General features: G+C 31.9%; 1 protein-coding gene and 2 long non-coding RNA genes across 3 annotated transcripts; all 3 read right to left on the bottom strand.

Moving 5' to 3' along the window:
- Positions 1-5023: 5023 nt before the first annotated feature.
- Positions 5024-5445, bottom strand: LOC110456123. Its single transcript, XR_002463557.1, has 2 exons — positions 5370-5445; positions 5024-5110 (listed from the first exon to the last, which is right to left on the bottom strand). It is a non-coding gene; the product is annotated as an uncharacterized LOC110456123 (long non-coding RNA).
- Positions 5446-7501: 2056 nt separating this feature from the next.
- Positions 7502-9819, bottom strand: LOC110456122 (glycine-rich protein-like). Its single transcript, XM_021506680.1, has 4 exons — positions 9767-9819; positions 8883-9261; positions 7844-7957; positions 7502-7588 (listed from the first exon to the last, which is right to left on the bottom strand). The coding sequence occupies exons 2-3, from the start codon at positions 9253-9255 to the stop codon at positions 7899-7901; spliced, it is 432 nt and encodes a 143-aa protein (XP_021362355.1). The 5' UTR covers positions 9256-9261; positions 9767-9819; the 3' UTR covers positions 7502-7588; positions 7844-7898.
- An 8498-nt stretch (positions 9820-18317) lies between these two features.
- LOC110456116 lies at positions 18318-19726 on the bottom strand. The gene is made up of 4 exons (XR_002463556.1): positions 19656-19726; positions 19120-19445; positions 18767-18883; positions 18318-18444 (listed from the first exon to the last, which is right to left on the bottom strand). It is a non-coding gene; the product is annotated as an uncharacterized LOC110456116 (long non-coding RNA).
- Between the last annotated feature and the right edge of the window lie 206 nt (positions 19727-19932).

Here is a 19932-nt window from a genome sequence, read left to right as displayed (position 1 = left end):
GATTTCCACAGACGACACGACATAATCTTGATATTGGGCGATATCGGAAAAGAGAAGAAACAATTTATAAGATATAATTCATTTAACAGTAATCGTTAATTCAATAATTTCAATTCATATCTTGTAAAATACCAAAAAAAGGATAATACATTGAAGAAAATAAATGACTTTTTTCTAAACAAATCAACGCCATTTTCTCTCCAGGAACATTATAAATACGTCTTTAGTTTTAAATCATAAAATATATAAATGACAGTGCAGAAAATGTCCCTAAGACCCAACATGTATACGACACTTACAAGTTACACTGATTTTGCTTTGACAGACATTATTTATAATTTATCCGAGGTGGCCGGTACTTCCATTCAGCAGGAGAGGGAGAACGAAAAGGGCGAACACTGAAAATGAGAAATCGTTGTATCACACAACAGTACACGACTAGAAGGAATTGCTGGCATAGAGCTATACACGTAATGAGACCAATGATATTTGGTTTGTTCCACCACCTGGCTTAAAACAAGATCACCGTAAGAAGGAAACATTTAGGAGAAAGTGAAATAGTTGTACTATAAATAATGTAAAAGCTGTACGTACAAATCACGGAGAATGTAAACATGCAGGTCTTGATATCGGGTGAAGTTTGATATATGTATTAAATTGATTCACTTATAACTTACGAGCTATTGGCATTATTGAAGATTATTCACTTATCCTCATTTTATATATATTTCTCAATATGACAATGAATCCTCTCCCAAAAGAAAGACGTTTCTTGTTTCTTTTCCCCCTCACTGTTTTTTCATGATTTAATGTACAAACCATCGTAAACAAGTGTCTCACTTTTAGGTTTTCATCACTTACAATGTTTTCCTCTTTTGCCATTGATAATTTGTGAGGCATATATGTGTCCTTTCACTAAAGTAGGCAAGCATCGCTCTAAACTGGTACACTATAATGAAGGTACTGTTACATGATTTCATAGATTTGTTTATTTTCTCATTACTTTAAATGTAATATTGTTATCTCTGTGATGAATATTTTGATATTTCGCATGAGTGAAATATATGATAACTATTCAATTCACAGTAAATGATGACACTTATTCAACAAAGGATTATTCTTTTAATTGGTTTTATTGGGTTATTTTTCTTTTTAAAGACGTGTGTTTCCATAAACAGGTGGCAAAATTATTAAAAATAAATAAACAAATGACAATATTTTGCCATCTATATTTCATTCATAGACCTGTAGCATGACAATAGATGTTACGTAACTTGCTACATAAAGAAAATGTTCGCGATATTTTTGTATAAATCCATTTATTACCCTGAACTATTGCCAAATCATATTTAACGTTGTTATCAATTTGTTTCGTTTCATTTTGAAATGTTGTAAAATAAAGTTTGTCTTCATTTTTATTATCCAAATTTGTATGTTTTTACTTACGGCTGTCGTTTCCTATAAAGGGCTTTAATTATGAGGCGACTGTTGAGAAACAACGATGCTCGCGTAGTTGCTATTAGAGGGGTAAAGCATATGTAACTGTATATTTTACAAGTTATATTAGCTTGGTGGCTTTAGCATTAAAGTCCGAATTGGTTTTATAGATTTAGGCGTTCTATTTACAGATAAGACATGTGTAAATATATATTTGTTGATGTATTTGATCTTATGGATCTGATGCCGACTGTGGAGTGCTTCTTCACTGAAATACCATGCCGAAGTCATATATAACAATATTCTAACTGTTTCCAATAACATAATAACAGTAATTTTGTTTAGCATAATACAATTTTACAATAGTTAAAGTTCTGAATAGTTAAAACGTTTGCAATAGCCTTGATAGTCACAGTGATCACTTTTAAATAATACCACGGTTCATTATATACACAATTTAGTCTATATTAAATTGAAATTACATAATGTAACCAGTACAACTCTAATTTTTGAAATTTTTAATCAACTTTTTAATGTTTAATCAACTAAAGGGGGTTTATGCACTTCCCATTCTGTTTCAATAGTAATTAAGACCAATTAGTACAGTGTAAAGTTGTATAGTACAGAGTAATTCCTTTACTTTATGAAATACTGCATCTTTTACAAACAAAGAGCAACTACATATGTGTGTTCATCTTCTTTAACTTTACTGGTCGAAGTGAGTAATGTAACATGCTAACGATCAGTCGACAAGCTATACAAATCCTCTGTGAATAATTAATAGATGTTTCCATGTAAATACAGTTTCTCAAATATCTTGCTTGTTTTAAGTAACATGATGATATAGATTGTTTGTTTTCGTAAAGACAACAAAATAGTCCGCCTTGTTAGCAGACCTGTTACTGTTGTACCAACTAATTTAAATGAACTGCTTTCATTTGGAAAATATTTCAGAAAGAAATATCTAATCAATAATCGCCAATGTGACATTCTGAAAAGTACATGTACTTTCAGCGGAATTTTTAGTTTCTTCATCGTCTGAATTGTAAAACATGTGTACGTTTGTATTCACACAGAAAACTATAAACCAATCATTTCAGAATAATTTAGTTTTTATTAACGATAACAACAAGTTTGGTTTTCCCACAGACGACACGACATAACCTAGATATTGGGCGATATCGGAAAAGAGAAAACAATATTTACAAGATATAATTTATTTAACAGCAATCGTTAATTCAATAATTTTAATTTATGTCTTGTGAAATACAAAAAAAAAAAGAATAAATTGAAGAAAATAAATGACTTTTTTCTAAACAAATCAACGCCATTTTCTCTCCAGAAACATTATAAATACGTCTTTAGTTTTTAATCATAAAATATATAAATGACAGTGCAGAAAATGTCCTTAATACTCAACATGTATACGACACTTACATGTTACATTGATTTTGCTTTGACAGACATTATTTATCATTTATCCGAGGTGGCCGGTACTTCCATTCAGTAGGAGAGGGAGAACCAAAAGGGCGAACACTGACAATGAGAAGTCGTTGCATCACACAACAGTACACGACTAGAAGGAATTGCTGGCATAGAGCTATAAACATAATGAGACCAATATTATTTGGTTTGTTCCACCGCCTGGCATAAAACAAGATCATGTAAACATGCAGGTCTTGATATCGGGTGAAGTTTGATATATGTATGAAATTGAATCACTTATAACTTACGAGATATTGACATTATTGAAGATTATTCACTTATCCTCATTTTATATATATTTCTCAATATGACAATGAATCCTCTCCCAAAAGAAAGACGTTTCTTGTTTCTTTTCCCCCTCACTGTTTTTTCATGATTTAATGTACAAAGCATTGTAAACAAGTGTCCCACTTTTAGGTTTTCATCACTTACAATGTTTCCGTCTTTTGCCATTGATAATTTGTGAGGCATATATGTGTCCTTTCACTAAAGTAGGCAAGCATCGCTCTAAACTGGTACACTATAATGAAGGTACTGTTACATGATTTCATAGATTTGTTTATTTTCTCATTACTTTAAATGTAATGTTGTTATCTCTGTGATGAATATTTTGATATTTCGCATGAGTGAAATATATGATAACTATTCAATTCACAGTAAATGATGAAACTTATTCAACAAAAGATTATTCTTTTAATTGGTTTTATTGGGATATTTTTCTTTTTAAAGGCGTGTGTTTACATAAACAGGTGACAAAAATTTTAAAAATAAATAAACAAATGACAATATTTTGCCATCTATATATCATTCATAGACCTGTAGCATGACAATAGATGTTACATTACTTGCTACATAAAGAAAATGTTTGTGATATTTTTGTATAAATCCATTTATTACCCTGAACTATTGCCAAATCATATTTAACGTTGTTATAAATTTGTTTCGTTTCATTTTGAAATGTTGTAAAATAAAGTTTGTCTTCATTTTTATTATCCAAATTTGTATGTTTTCAATTACAGCCGTCGTTTCCTATGATGAGCTTTACTAAGGAGGCGACTGTTGAGAAACAACGATGCTCGCGTAGTTGCTATTAGAGGGGTAAAGCATATGTAACTGTATATTTAACAAGTTATATAAGCTTGGTGGCTTAAGCATCAAAGTGCGAATCGGTTTATAGATTTAGGCGTTCTATTTACAGATACGACATGTGTAAAAAGTAATTTGTTGGTGTATTTGATCTTATGGATCTGATGCCGACTGTGGAGTGCTTCTTCACTGAAATACCATGCCGAAGTCATATATAACAATATTCTAACTGTTTCCAATAACATAATAACAGTAATTTTGTTTAGCATAATACAATTTTACAATAGTTAAAGTTCTGAATAGTTAAAACGTTTGCAATAACCTTGATAGTCACAGTGATCACTTTTAAATAATACCACGGTTCATTATATACACAATTTAGTCGATATTAAATTGAAATTACATAATGTAACCAGTACAACTCTAATTTTTGAAATTTTTAATCAACTTTTTAATGTTTAATCAACTAAAGGGGGTTTATGCACTTCCCATTCTGTTTCAATAGTAATTAAGACCAATTAGTACAATGTAAAGTTGTATAGTACAGAGTAATTCCTTTACTTTATGAAATACTGCATCTTTTACAAACAAAGAGCAACTACATATGTGTGTTCATCTTCTTTAACTTTACTGGTCGAAGTGAGTAATGTAACATGCTAACGATCAGTCGACAAACTATAAACATCCTCTGTGAATAATTTATAGATGTTTCCATGTAAATACAGTTTCTCAAATATCTTGCTTGTTTTAGGTAACATGATGACATAGATTGTTTGTTTTCGTAAAGACAACAAAATAGTCCGCCTTGTTAGCAGACCTGTTACTGTTGTTCTAACTAATTTAAATGAACTGCTTTCATTTGGAAAATATTTCAGAAAGAAATATCTAATCAATAATCGCCAATGTGACATCCTGAAAAGTACATGTACTTTCAGCGGAATTTTTAGTTTCTTCATCGTCTGAATTGTAAAAAATGTGTACGTTTGTATTCACACAGAAAACTATAAACCAATCATTTCAGAATAATTTAGTTTTTATTAACGATAACAACATGTTTGGATTTCCACAGACGACACGACATAACCTTGATATTGGGCGATATCTGAAAAGACAAAAAAAAATATTTATAAGATATAATTCATTTAACAGCAATCGTTAATTCAATAATTTCAATTTATGTCTTGTGAAATACAAAAAAAAAAAGATAATAAATTGAAGAAAATAAATGACTTTTTTCTAAACAAATCAACGCCATTTTCTCTCCAGGAACATTATAAATACGTCTTTAGTTTTTAATCATAAAATATATAAATGACAGTGCAGAAAATGTCCTTAATACCCAACATGTATACGACACTTACATGTTACATTGATTTTGCTTTGACAGACATTATTTATCATTTATCCGAGGTGGCCGGTACTTCCATTCAGTAGGAGAGGGAGAACGAAAAGGGCGAACACTGACAATGAGAAGTCGTTGCATCACACAACAGTACACGACTAGAAGGAATTGCTGGCATAGAGCTATAAACATAATGAGACCAATATTATTTGGTTTGTTCCACCGCCTGGCATAAAACAAGATCATGTAAACATGCAGGTCTTGATATCGGGTGAAGTTTGATATATGTATTAAATTGAATCACTTATAACTTACGAGATATTGACATTATTGAAGATTATTCACTTATCCTCATTTTATATATATTTCTCAATATGACAATGAATCCTCTCCCAAAAGAAAGACGTTTCTTGTTTCTTTTCCCCCTCACTGTTTTTTCATGATTTAATGTACAAAGCATTGTAAACAAGTGTCCCACTTTTAGGTTTTCATCACTTACAATGTTTCCGTCTTTTGCCATTGATAATTTGTGAGGCATATATGTGTCCTTTCACTAAAGTAGGCAAGCATCGCTCTAAACTGGTACACTATAATGAAGGTACTGTTACATGATTTCATAGATTTGTTTATTTTCTCATTACTTTAAATGTAATATTGTTATCTCTGTGATGAATATTTTGATATTTCGCATGAGTGAAATATATGATAACTATTCAATTCACAGTAAATGATGACACTTATTCAACAAAAGATTATTCTTTTAATTGGTTTTATTGGGTTATTTTTCTTTTTAAAGGCGTGTGTTTCCATAAACAGGTGACAAAATTATTAAAAATAAATAAACAAATGACAATATTTTGCCATCTATATATCATTCATAGACCTGTAGCATGACAATAGATGTTACATTACTTGCTACATAAAGAAAATGTTTGTGATATTTTTGTATAAATCCATTTATTACCCTGAACTATTGCCAAATCATATTTAACGTTGTTATAATTTTGTTTCGTTTCATTTTGAAATGTTGTAAAATAAAGTTTGTCTTCATTTTTATTATCCAAATTTGTATGTTTTCAATTACAGCTGTCGTTTCCTATGATGAGCTTTACTAAGGAGGCGACTGTTGAGAAACAACGATGCTCGCGTAGTTGCTATTAGAGGGGTAAAACATATGTAACTGTATATTTAACAAGTTATATAAGCTTGGTGGCTTAAGCATCAAAGTGCGAATCGGTTTATAGATTAAGGCGTTCTATTTACAGATACGACATGTGTAAAAAGTAATTTGTTGGTGTATTTGATCTTATGGATCTGATGCCGACTGTGGAGTGCTTCTTCACTGAAATACCATGCCGAAGTCATATATAACAATATTCTAACTGTTTCCAATAACATAATAACAGTAATTTTGTTTAGCATAATACAATTTTACAATAGTTAAAGTTCTGAATAGTTAAAACGTTTGCAATAGCCTTGATAGTCACAGTGATCACTTTTAAATAATACCACGGTTCATTATATACACAATTTAGTCTATATTAAATTGAAATTACATAATGTAACCAGTACAACTCTAATTTTTGAAATTTTTAATCAACTTTTTAATGTTTAATCAACTAAAGGGGGTTTATGCACTTCCCATTCTGTTTCAATAGTAATTAAGACCAATTAGTACAGTGTAAAGTTGTATAGTACAGAGTAATTCCTTTACTTTATGAAATACTGCATCTTTTACAAACAAAGAGCAACTACATATGTGTGTTCATCTTCTTTAACTTTACTGGTCGAAGTGAATAATGTACATGTTATCGATCCGTCGACAAGCTATAAAAATCCTCTGTGAATAATTAATAGATGTTTCCATGTAAATACAGTTTCTCAAATATCTTGCTTGTTTTAGGTAATATGATGATATAGATTGATTGTTTTTCGTAAAGACAACAAAATAGTCGCCTTGTTATCAGACCTGTTACTGTTTACTAATTTAAATGAACTGCTTTCATTTGGAAAATATTTCAGAAAGAAATATCTAATCAATAATCGCCAATGTGACATCCTGAAAAGTACATGTACTTTCAGCGGAATTTTTAATCTTAATTGTAAAAAATGTGTACGTTTGTATTAACACAGAAAACTATAAACCAATCATTTCAGAATAATTTAGTTTTTATTAACGATAACAACATGTTTGGATTTCCACAGACGACACGACATAACCTTGATATTGGGCGATATCTGAAAAGACAAAAAAAAATATTTATAAGATATAATTCATTTACCAGTAATCGTTAATTCAATAATTTCAATTTATGTCTAGTGAAGTACAAAAAAATGATAAAGAATTGAAGAAAATAAATGAATATTTTCTAAACAAATCAACGCGATTTAATTCTCCAGGAACATTATAAGTAAGTCTTTAGTTTTAAATCATAAAATATATAAATGACTGCAGAAAATGTCCTTAAGACCCAACATGTATACGACACTTACATGTTACATTGTTTTTGCTTTGACAGACAAAGATGAAAGCGTCATCATTTATCATTTATCCGAGGAGGCCATTTCCTCCGTTCAGTAGGATAGGAAGAACGAATAGGGCGAACACTGAAAAAGAGAAATCGTTGCATCACATAACAGTATATACATACACCACACGACTAGAACGAACTGCTGGCATAGAGCTATACACGTAATGAGACCAATGTCATTTGGTTTGTTCCAACGTCTGGCATAAAACAAGATCACCGTAAGAAGGAAACATTTTGCAGACATTAGTCTATTAAACCATTGAAGAATCAGACAGGTCAATACAATAAATACAAGGGATACCTATATCTTTATTACTTATAGTTATTTCAAATGTAAAGCGAAACCAACATAAGACAGAATCACTAAGATGACCTACACCTATTAGAACATGGTAGAAACTGACATGTCAATATAAGGACATAAGCCTATTAGGACAAGTCAATATAATGATTACAAGGGAACACTTGTATCTGTATTACTAGTAGTTACTTAGTTATGTAGAATATATATATACTTATTGAACAGAGTTTTATAACATTTTGGCCGTTATAGACGCCAGTTGTTCACCACCATATCTAATAGGAAGCATATAGGTTTTGTGGATCTAACCGATGTACGTGCATACTGGTATGGAGGTGAAAAGTGTCCGTTAAATCCCTATTAAGTGTTGGTTTAGCCTTGATAATGCAAGAAAATCGATTTGTTTAAAGGAGAGAAAAAGAAAGTAAAACAAACAGCCTGATCGTTAGACAATAAATGAATTCTTGGAAGGTATAGCGCAGATAAGGAGGCAATAATTGGATAAATCAGAAATAGTGAAATTACGAAAAATGATAAATATCAGCGGAAAAGTAACACGAGGCGAAATTAAAACTAAGTCTTGCTCTTTTTTTTATTTTAACAATGTATATCTAAAACACGACATATATCTGGAACATAAATTGATATAAAATATATTTTCATTTAATTGTATATGGGTAATTTGGTAGAATATACTTACAGAGAAGACCGATCTCTTCATTTCCGGTTCCGGTTCCAAATAGGCCATTGGTTGACTGTTGTGCAGGTGGGAAGGGCATTGGCATTGGCATAGGCATAGGCGCCATTGGGGCACGAATGATGGTCTCTTCGGTATAGCTCTGTCCGTAGCCCTTTCCGTATCCCTTTCCGTATCCATGTCCCATTCCCTTTCCGTATCCACCGTATCCATGTCCCATTCCCTTTCCGTATCCACTGTATCCACCGACATATCCGGTGCTGTATTGTGGATATTGCATGGTCTGATAACCGAAGTCATCAAAATCATCGGCAAGACAAGCGGTCAGGCCGAGGCAGAAAATGGCAGCAATCAGTGTGGCGGCGACGCTCTTCATCTTGTCCTAAAAACAGAAATGAACTAGATAAGTAACATCCGAATTATTTCATTGTTAGTGTAACACAATGTCTTTGTCATGCAAAGTACATATGTAATACAATATCTAGAACATTTGCTTTTTGTTCATTTGACATACATTTATATCAAAAGCGTCTATTACTCATTTGAGAAGCATGGTTTTAAACCAAATATGTATCACATCCTTTGCAAACTCATAACAAATTTTGAAATACATACACAGAATTAATTAAGTTTTTTTTAGCAAATTTCGGTTTTGTTTAACTAAGTTTTACAATACAATTTTGAAACTAAAAAAACCCATTAGTTCATATACTTTCTGACAAAAAAGTGAGCAGTAGGTTAATCCATTCAAAAATATTACAATTATATTTGAAAAAAGAAATCTTATAAAATATTGTAGCTTAGCGTTTAAGCATCGAACGATTTACAGTTATTCAAATGATAAAACAGCCTACTTCAATTACTCTGAACTCTTGGTATGTACTTACTGTCAGTTGTATGATTCCAAATGAATACTTTCACTTTGAGATCCACACTTTTTATACCTTCAATAATCGACATAATAGCCGCCATGTTTAACACGGTCTACCCGAAATGGTACCGACTTCCGTGTAAAATTGTCCACGCCCCTGGTCATACGTGCTCGTCTGCACCTGTCTCCTGTGTCGGACGGGTTAAAAACGTAAACGTAGATCTATCCTCATTCACATCCGGCATTACAGCCTATTACCGCTAATCGTGATTACCGGTATAATAGTTACAGGTATACATGTGCACCTTATCACAGATAGCATCTTTAATCGCCCGGGGACGTTCGTCATATTGACCAACTGCATTTACTAGTGGGTAAGTAATACAGCTTATCGTTATTACGGCAGTCTGGCATGTTATGGCGATTTAACTTAATTTCTTACCGTATGCACATTACATATGAGTTCATACTTGTTATATATTCAAACGATTTCGCTAATGGTTTAACATGTGTAACGGGGCAAAACATCGGTAATGAATTAACTCTGTAATATAAATTCAATCAAGAAAGTCAACATTGTTAACAAATTAACAATAAGAATGTCCCTTTTTTTTTCTTTTTTTTTTACAATATTGCTTGCAAAATAACTTTAATAGCAAAAGGACAAAAAAAAGTGTAAGGATAAGGCTTAATAAACGATATTCTTAATAATTCTGAACACTTTGGACAAGTTGAAATAAAACACATATTAAATTTCGCAAAAGTACACAATCTTTAATCAGGTAATTCCTTGCAATTTATTCAGTGAAATTAAAATTGATATGTTTTACCACGAAATGATAACACTTTTTGATGTTTTGTACTAAACCGATAGATTAGATTTTATTATGAAAAATAGTAATCAATCGAAAGTATCAATTATAACGTCACCCTAGTCTTGGCGTTTTGTTATGTGACTTCGTAATCCAGCGTTTTTTACTTAACATGATTGTAAGCGTGGTATCGAAATTTTGTTCACGGAAGCCCGGCTTCTTAATAGGCACCTGTTATATTTCTTTCGTGCTATACAGTCGTGTAAAAAATATGTAAAAATGTAGTCGCCCCTTTCATAATATCAAATGTATAACTGATATTATATAATCTCTATATTTTTCCTGAAATAAGATATAGTCAAGTACCTGCTCATTAAAGGAAATCAACAGAGTATTTAAAATAATAGACATTTAATGAAGGTCATGAATATATCACAGTGTTTGAGTGAATGTATCTTTAGTTTCATACTGCATATGTAAGTATCAAATGATGATAATTTGAACTCCTCAGTCAAAATGAATCTTTGTTTACTATTTTACTAAAAAGTATCTTACTTAAAACAAAAACGATGTAGCTATACTGATCTATTACTTTTATGTAATTACATATAGCCTCTGTTCATTTGGGAACATTTGCTTCTCTCAAAAAATAATCCTGAAACACATAATTATATTTATCTATATCAAAAAGTAATAACTTTCACCATACAAAAAGATCTAACATATTTTGAAACCTCGGGAAATACTACATATCTTTTGCGTACGTAATCAGAACCATATTATGGAAATGTAAACGAATTTTGACGATTTCGGTTACACATATACCCACGTCTGTTATCTGATTTAAAACTGTATTCGTTCGAGTTATGGATTACATGGCATGCAAAGTACAAATAACATAAGCAAACATGATGAGGAAACAAGTACTGTGTACTTATATACATAAAAATGTGGTAAGGGAAATGTAAGATACATTGATATTGCAATGATCCAGCATGTTTAAGATACATTAGAGATATTTAAATCAAGGCTAACAAACGACTTAACACTCCTCCATAACCAATATAAATAACGTTGAAAAATCGTCCTATTCTATCAGATTTCTAGAACATGTGTACTACTATCAAATACCTTTCGTATACAATAGTTCTCTTATAACTGTAAGTACATTTGTATATGCTATTTGATAATACAGGTATATATAAAGAAATGCATAAAAATATGTGGTAAGGGAAATGAAAGTTACATTGATATTGTAATGATGTGACAAGTATTAAATACATGACAGTCATTTCAATCAAGACTAACAAACGACTTAACTTAACAAGCATGTGTAATAGTATAAAATACCTTCGTATACAATATTTCCATTATAACTATAAGTATATAAACACGCCTATTATTATGAACGCCCTTTTCTATCTTCCTTATGCAAGGTATAATAACTCCATCTATACAAACTTTACAAAAGTATCCAGAAAGATATATATTATACTATTTAAATGACTTTCCTGCAAACACCTTACTCTACTCAAGTAACCATCTATGAAGGACAGGATTAATTTCCATTAGATGATGTACTGTCAAAGGGATTTCAATGATACTTCATTGGAATGTTACTTACTACTCCCTGACTCAGTGCTGTTATTTTTCAGGTCGATCAGAAATCCAATATGGCCACCAGGGCAGGCCATTTTGAAAAACTATTTCAAACTTAAAGTCAAGTTCTACTGGGCCGATTTAACTGACACTTGGTAGGAATTATCAACTCATGGTCTTGACAAAGTGTTGTTATTTTTCAGGTCGATCAGAAATTCAATATGGCCGCCACGGCCTCTATTTTGAAAAACTATTTCAAACTTAAAGTCAATTTCTACTGGGCCCATTTAACTGAAACTTGGTAGGAATTATCGACTCATGGTCCTCGCAAAAAAAAAATCAGGTCGATCAAAAATCTAATACGGCCGCCATGGCTGCCATTTTGGAAATAAACTATTTAAAACTTAAGATCAAGTTCTAACAGGTCTACTTAACAAACTCTAGGAATGATCAACTCATTGTCCTGACAAACTTAACTAAACGTTATACTTAACTATTTTTTACTCAAATTTTGGTAGTACTGATTGACATCATTATCTCCACTTCATATTACAACAACAAAAATGAAAACTGTCGGACTCAGGTGACCGTTCAGTCCAAACGGACTCTTGTCTTTGGAATTCCTTTTTCCGATCAGGAAAACAATTACCATAAACTTTGTCGTCACAATGGAAGATGGCGTCACAATGCATTGTTATCTGATGTCATCATTAGATCTTCGACAAATGAAATGGCGTCCAGTGTGTTCAAAACTCCTAGCAGGTTTATCCAATGAATCGGGAGTGGGGAAATAGGTAGTGGTTACTGAAGAAATACAAATAACCAATGGAAGAATTACGATGCTAATTGGGTAGTTGCACACTAATTGCACATTGATCTTTCAGAACGGAACGAACAAATTGACACAATAACAGAACTAAAGTTTTCAGTGTTTGTCTTCCTCTAAATTCTATCATGAATTAAAAAAAAAAAGCCAAACAATATATTAGCATTGACTAAAAAAGGTAGTTTGTAATCTCAAAATACGAATGATCCGCGTCATCCCATTCAGACTGTAACTTCAAAAAAGTAGATAGCGGTTATGTTGCAAATCATTGTTTAATATAATCTGTGCTTGATGTTTTGACGTATATTATTTTATTATTACTCAGCAATGAAACGTTCAAACACGAAAGGGTCGAGTCTGATTAGGACAATTCACATATGAATTAATTACAAAAAAATAATTAAGCGAAAATACTTCCGTTTGCTTTTGGCACTAAGGACTCAATCAAACGAAAATTGAAATTTAATGACATATTTGTACAGTTTTTTAAATTTTACTTTAACTTATTGAAGAGGCAAATATCAAATTAATTTCTGCTTTTTGCTTGTTACATGTAAGTATTCGTTAGAAAACACCATAAGAGAAGTAAGCTTTTCAATATATACTCTAATGCTTAGAAATTTATGGTATTGTCAGACTTTGATGTGAATTATTTTAAGTAAAGTATTACAATTCGTGTAATACCATGATATCACACCGACGACAGAAATCACTTTATCTATACATAGTCTGTCCATGTAAAGTTATATATTGTCTGTTTATTGTACAAGTACCTTAATTTTGTAGTTATGTATAGCCCATGTATATGTTAATAAAACATGCTTTAATGCATGTTTCTTTAGTTCTTGAATGCCCTTGTTACGATAAAGGTTGTTGGTATATATTCCTATATTTGTATGTAGTATTGCATTATAAAAGTGCCTGGAAAGAACATCTAGAGGCAATCAGTAAGTTAAAAAGAAAGTATACAGATCTTCAGACACTGTTTCATCGGCGCGTTTGAGATAAATAGGATCGATGGAGTTCATACAACAACATTGTTGGACTTCAAAGTGTTAACATTACCATGGAAAAATGAATGTAGTGGTTCGTTGCTTTAATGACTCAATTGTTCATATCTCATTTTGTGGTTTCATGCTTACTGTAATTGTAACATAACGTTATACAGTAGATTTGTATACTTCTCTTGTTTTTGTTTTGTATTTTGTTTAAAATTACCCTTTTATGCAACGAGGGGTAAGGAAAAAGATAAAGGAAAAACATTAAATGCCAATCCGTCTTCCTAATCCTGCTCTTAATAAGGGTAACAAACAGTCATTAATTTCATAAAAAAAATCCACAGCAACTGAAGTATAAAATGAAAAAAGCGCACATAAATCAAACGAAATATCAATTCAGGGCAATGTGCTAAAGCGGATACAGATAGCTATATTAACCAATTTGACTAAAAGTAGACAACATAACCATCAGTGTTTACATTTCGTTGTACAGCCACTACAAGAACCTATCAACCCATTATGTCGTAAGGAAATCATAACACTAGAAACCATAAGGCGCGTGTTCGGTCCTTATGGTAACTTTTCCGGTTCATTTCCATGGTATGATAGAGTAATCTTTGGGACAATGATGCAAATACAAACTTTGACGGACATTTCCGAATGACTTCTGATTAACGTTTGTCGTATGGCGGAAAGGACAACTACAGAAAGTTCAACCTCATTCCAGAAAACAGGGCTTTTTTGACTCCACCATTAGGTAAAACCGTTTAACTTATATATATCAACCAAACAGACAGATAAAACAAAACGTATTTTTGTTTTTTCTTAATGTCTAGATAAAAACTGAATTGCCCATGCTTGATTTAAGTATTTATGATAGTACAAGACTTAGTTACTCATAAATAAATTATCATAGATGCGCTAATTCCGCCATTGAATAATTTTGTTAACAATTGAATTTCATAGCACCTTTTATATTTAAGACATGTATTTCAAGTCATTTTTACTCAACCTATTCGGATATAACAAACACACGTTCATGCTATTTTATAAAAATATTTTTTTCACGTTTAATTTTGCATGTTTTACTATCTTGTGTTTGAGAGTCTCCCTAAATTTATGTTGCCAAGTCGTGTCATCTCCAATTTAAGTTCCTCCTATCGATATTTTATAATAACTGTCTTCCTGTTCTGTTGACTAAATTACAATGAGTCATATAACTACCATGTTATGAAACAGTTGTGTCTTGTGATGATTATCATTTTTGTCTCGCCTGCGACGGAGTAGCGAAGCGAGACATAGGCGTTACTTTTCCGGCCTTACCGGAGTCAAAATTTCTGTTAAACTCTAAATTTCTCTCTAAGTACATAAGCTATCATAATGGAACCTGGAATGTATTTTTATCTATATATAACCATCCAAACATACATTTTAGATCCAGAATTTGAACTGAAATTTACTGTTAATTGGACTTTGTTAATTAATTGGGCCATGTTAAAGTTTTCCGTTTAGCTTCACATTGAGCTCTTTAAGTACATAATCTATCATAATGAAACCTGGAATATACTTGTATATCTATATAACCATGCAAATGCACATTTCAGATTCAGAGTTTTAACAAAAAATTACTGTTAATTGGACTTTGTTAATTATTTGGGCCATGTTAAAGTTTTCCGTTAAGCTTCAAATTAAGCTTATGGTAGCAGAGTACAGTAGAGGGTTGTGGCCATGGGTGATATTTTTGTTAAATGGCTAACCCCTGTATAATGATATGTAAAAAAAAATATAAAAATAAAACTGTACTAAAATTGGTATAAGCATGATGAAGTGGGCTATGTGAGCTTCACATTTGTAAAAAAGAAAGAAGATTTCTTTGGTTCGAGAATAAAATTTTGGCCATAATACGAAAGGGTGCGTACACATGAAAAGCTAGCTTTACAGGAGGTAAAATTTTGACAACAGCACACGACGCAAAATTGCAAAAAATCAAGTTCTACAATTTTACTGCGACCCAGATAATTCTGCAACCAGGTAGGTAATCTTTAATTTCAGACAGAGCTTAGGAAAAAAATTACTACTTGCGGGGGTCAAATTTTGGGTTAAAAATAGCATTTTTTGGCATTTTTTGGTAATTTTTGATGTGGTAACCATGGTTTTCACACAAGTGACATACATAGAAAAAAGAGGTTTATACACTTCTCAGTGCTTTATATGTATTGTAAATGTAATGCAGTTTACAAATATATATACATGTATACATGTGTTGTGTAGGGTAAATCCGCTGTGTTTACATTTCCTCGACATGTGCCTTGTTTATCAGAGTCGGGCCATTTCTACTGTATTCTGCTACCTATGTTTTTCTCTTAGTACAAAAACTATCATAATGGAACATGGAATATACTTGTATGTATATATAACCATCCAAACGCACATTTCAGATCCAGAATTTGAACTAAAAATTTCCTGTTAATTGGACTTTGTTAATTAATTGGTAATTAATTGGGCATTGTTAAAGTTTTCCGTTGAGCTTAAATTCTCACAAAGTACATGTGCTGTCATAACCGAACCCTGATTATACTTATATCTTTGCATTTTGTTATTAATTACTTATACAATGTGTATTTTGTCACCGTGAACTCAGCTGCAACATCCGTTTTCTGATTTGACAAAATGGCCACCTTATAAGGGTTTCTGATTGGTCAAAAGTAAGTTATTGTTCGATTACAATCAAATTTGGAAAAATACATGTATTTTAGCATTGCAAACTCAATTGCGGCGTCCAGTTTGTGATTTGACAACATGGTTGCCGTATGTTGGCTTCCTATTGGTCGAAATTCATATATTGTTTGATTTCGCTCAAATTTTGGATATATGTGTATTTTGTCACTGCAAACTCAGCCACATTATTCATTTTCTACGTTGACATAATGGTCACCTATACTGGCTTCTGATTGCTCGCAATTCAGTTATTGGTCGATTTCAATCAAATTTGGCCTCCGTTTTCTGATCTGACAAGACAGTCTTTGTATTCCGGCGCCTGCATGACTGGTCGAAATTCACATATATTTTGATTTTGCTCAAATTTGGTATGTTCATGACTTCCGTTCACCTATTAACATTTCTTTTTCTGAATGTGTGATTAGTTTTGGGGACATCTGTAATTGCCAGCTCCCATTACAATTAGCACTTGTGCCTTTTTTTATCTTTATGTTGATGTATTGCCAAACTTGTTTATAAAATATAAAATTCCGAACTTCGGCTGAAACTAACAATGCTTGACACATTGAATCTTATGCACAAAGTGGGGACAGACGAGACATATAATTACGCGTAATTCTTATTTTATGTTATTAGTGGTTATTTGAACGAGAAAAAAGATTATTCACCGAAAAACATTTTATTTGATTATTTATAATAATTGAAATTATGCTGTTTTTATTATTAATACAGATACGAAAGGTAATGACATCCTCAAGAGAAGATTACTGCATTGAAGTTAGATCTTAAAGAGAATATTGAACGACTGTTTTTAAAAATAGTAACTCCAAGTAAATGTCACAATTCATCGACCTCCACGTGAATACAATCCATTTAATGGAGGATGTAGGAGACTTTGTCATCTAATATTTTGTCATATTTAATAAGTAACTTTTCATTTTTGTTGGATGAAACCAACAGCGACTGTGATCGGTTATTGAATTATAAGTCAATTGAGACGTTATGATTACACTAGTAACATATCACAACAATAATGCAATGTGCATTTCATTGTGTATTTTATAACACAGGAATAAGTTTATAAAACAGCATATTTGTCTTGCAATACCGTCAGCTTAACAGGTAGCATGTGACTCGTCAACATAACGAATTTCTTTTTTTCAGAAAAAAAACATCTCCTCATTTTCCTTAAAACATCTCTTCGTATTTAATCATTCATCGTATCATATTTGTGCAATGTAATAAACTTTTCAATGTAAGTAATTGAAACAATTGTCATCGACTAATTTAAAGATCACATTGTAATCGAATAACGCTAAACTAAAATCGTGTCCATTATTGTGAATAATAATAGGCATATCAGTTCAAATATATGTTTTCCAGAACATTTTATTAAAAGCTAGGACAATGCATATTACCACAAATAAAATTGAACGATGATATATTTGTAATAAAATATGAAGAAATATATCATGCAAATGAGAAACTGTATTTGAGAAAACACAACCGTGTTCTAATTTTTAAATAGTGATATATATTCCCCTAAATCATAACAAAATGTTTAACATAAACAACGGGAAATGTATGTATAATAAATTAAGTCCAAATCAGATGTTTAATTGTGCAATTTTTATTGATGAATGATGAGCGGAAACAACAATAATATTTGAATACATAAACACAACAATGAACAGAGGGATTTCCACAGATCAGCCTAACATAACGTGATATTGCGCGAGACCTGAAACGAGAAAAACAATATATTAAAGACATGATGATTATTAATGTTCGTTCATGTCAATTGAATTACAAATACAAGATAGGATACGTTTTTGTATTTCTATTTTTAAAGGTTTTTTTTTGTATTTAAATACAAATCGGTGTTGCTTGCCCTTGAATGTGAATTATTTTCTTTAATGTTTATACATGGTTATGTCTTCCATTCCGGAGAGTTTATTTTTAAAGATTAATCGAATAAATCAGTAAATGTTTATGCATAAAAAGTACGTTGTATCTTACTCTAAGCAATTGAATGTTTCGGATGGAGATTGCGTCATACTTACATATATATATATATATAGTAGTTGCAGAGACAGATATAACATGTTGGATAACAAATTAACCGAGGAGTCCTCCGTTAGAATTACTGAGCAGGAATGGCAGCAACAAAAGCAGGAAGACTGAAAAATACGAAACGTAATTAATAAATATAAAGTCGGTGCATGTAGTTTTAATATTTTTCAGATCAATGAAAATTAATTACTAGTAAAAAATCAGTTTATGAAAATACCTGACAGCAGTAAAAATACTTTTTTAAAAGCATGTTGTTTACAAATACGGTTTGTATTGCAAAACAATTTTTTTTTTTAATTGATTTGAGGAATTGAATCATTGAATCCGGATTTTAGCTACTTACTCAAACCGTTGTTTTCACCGAAAAGACTATCGCCACCGAATCCTCCCACGGACATTGCAGGTGGGGGTGGCATATACATTGGCATAGGAGCGGCGTAGGGGGCACTGACAACAGCGCCTCCGTATCCCTTTCCGTATCCACCGACGTATCCACCTCCGTATCCACCTCCGTATCCCATCGGATATCCGCTCGAAACCTATGGAACACCATAGTAGTTATCGTCATCGTAAACATCATCCCAATCCTGCCCAAGACAGGCGCTGAGGCCCAGGGCGACGACGACAACAAAAAGGGTGACACAGGCGGTTCTCATATTGGTAGAATATCTGTAAAAAAATAATATAAACCATACTGTAAAACGAATGGCATTGAAGGGATTTGCTTCAATACATAGAAATATAAATATGAAATATATATATCAAAGAAAAAAAGAAAAGTCTAAATTGTAATTTCCAAATATAAACTAAAAAATCTCATATTGGTTTGTAAATATTAGGAGAACTTTTCAGAAATCGTTTAGCTTTGCGTTTACTTACCTCACTGGACGGTGTAAAATACTGACGATTGACTTGGGATATACCCCTTATATACACTCAGCGATTCTTCAAGTACTATTTGGGGGGGAAAAATCGCTTCCGCTATACTTCGTTTTTCAGATGCCTTTCGGCATATTACTAACGATCACCGAGACGACATGACTTGCATGCAATGATGTAAACACGCCAGACGGGTGTCTAACCTTGTGCAATGCTTTGTATAAGTAAGCCCATAAGGGTTTCGCTGAAACGGGAAGAGTATTGGCGTTGGCGTTTG

This window comes from Mizuhopecten yessoensis, unplaced genomic scaffold (genome assembly GCF_002113885.1).
Source record: "Mizuhopecten yessoensis strain PY_sf001 unplaced genomic scaffold, ASM211388v2 scaffold8537, whole genome shotgun sequence".
Taxonomy (NCBI): domain Eukaryota; kingdom Metazoa; phylum Mollusca; class Bivalvia; order Pectinida; family Pectinidae; genus Mizuhopecten; species Mizuhopecten yessoensis.
The sequence above is the reverse complement of the archived record's forward strand: the minus strand, read 5'-3'. Positions and strand labels throughout refer to the sequence as shown.

Bases quoted from the DNA above. Each gene is read 5' to 3' on its own strand.
- LOC110456122 (XM_021506680.1), bottom strand. From the start codon at position 9,255: ATGAAGAGCGTCGCCGCCACACTGATTGCTGCCATTTTCTGCCTCGGC. The intron at 7,958-8,882 runs GTAAGTATATTC...TCTCTTTTTCAG, and splicing joins TGAAGAGATCGGTCTTCTCT to TGTTCGCCCTATTCGTTCTT.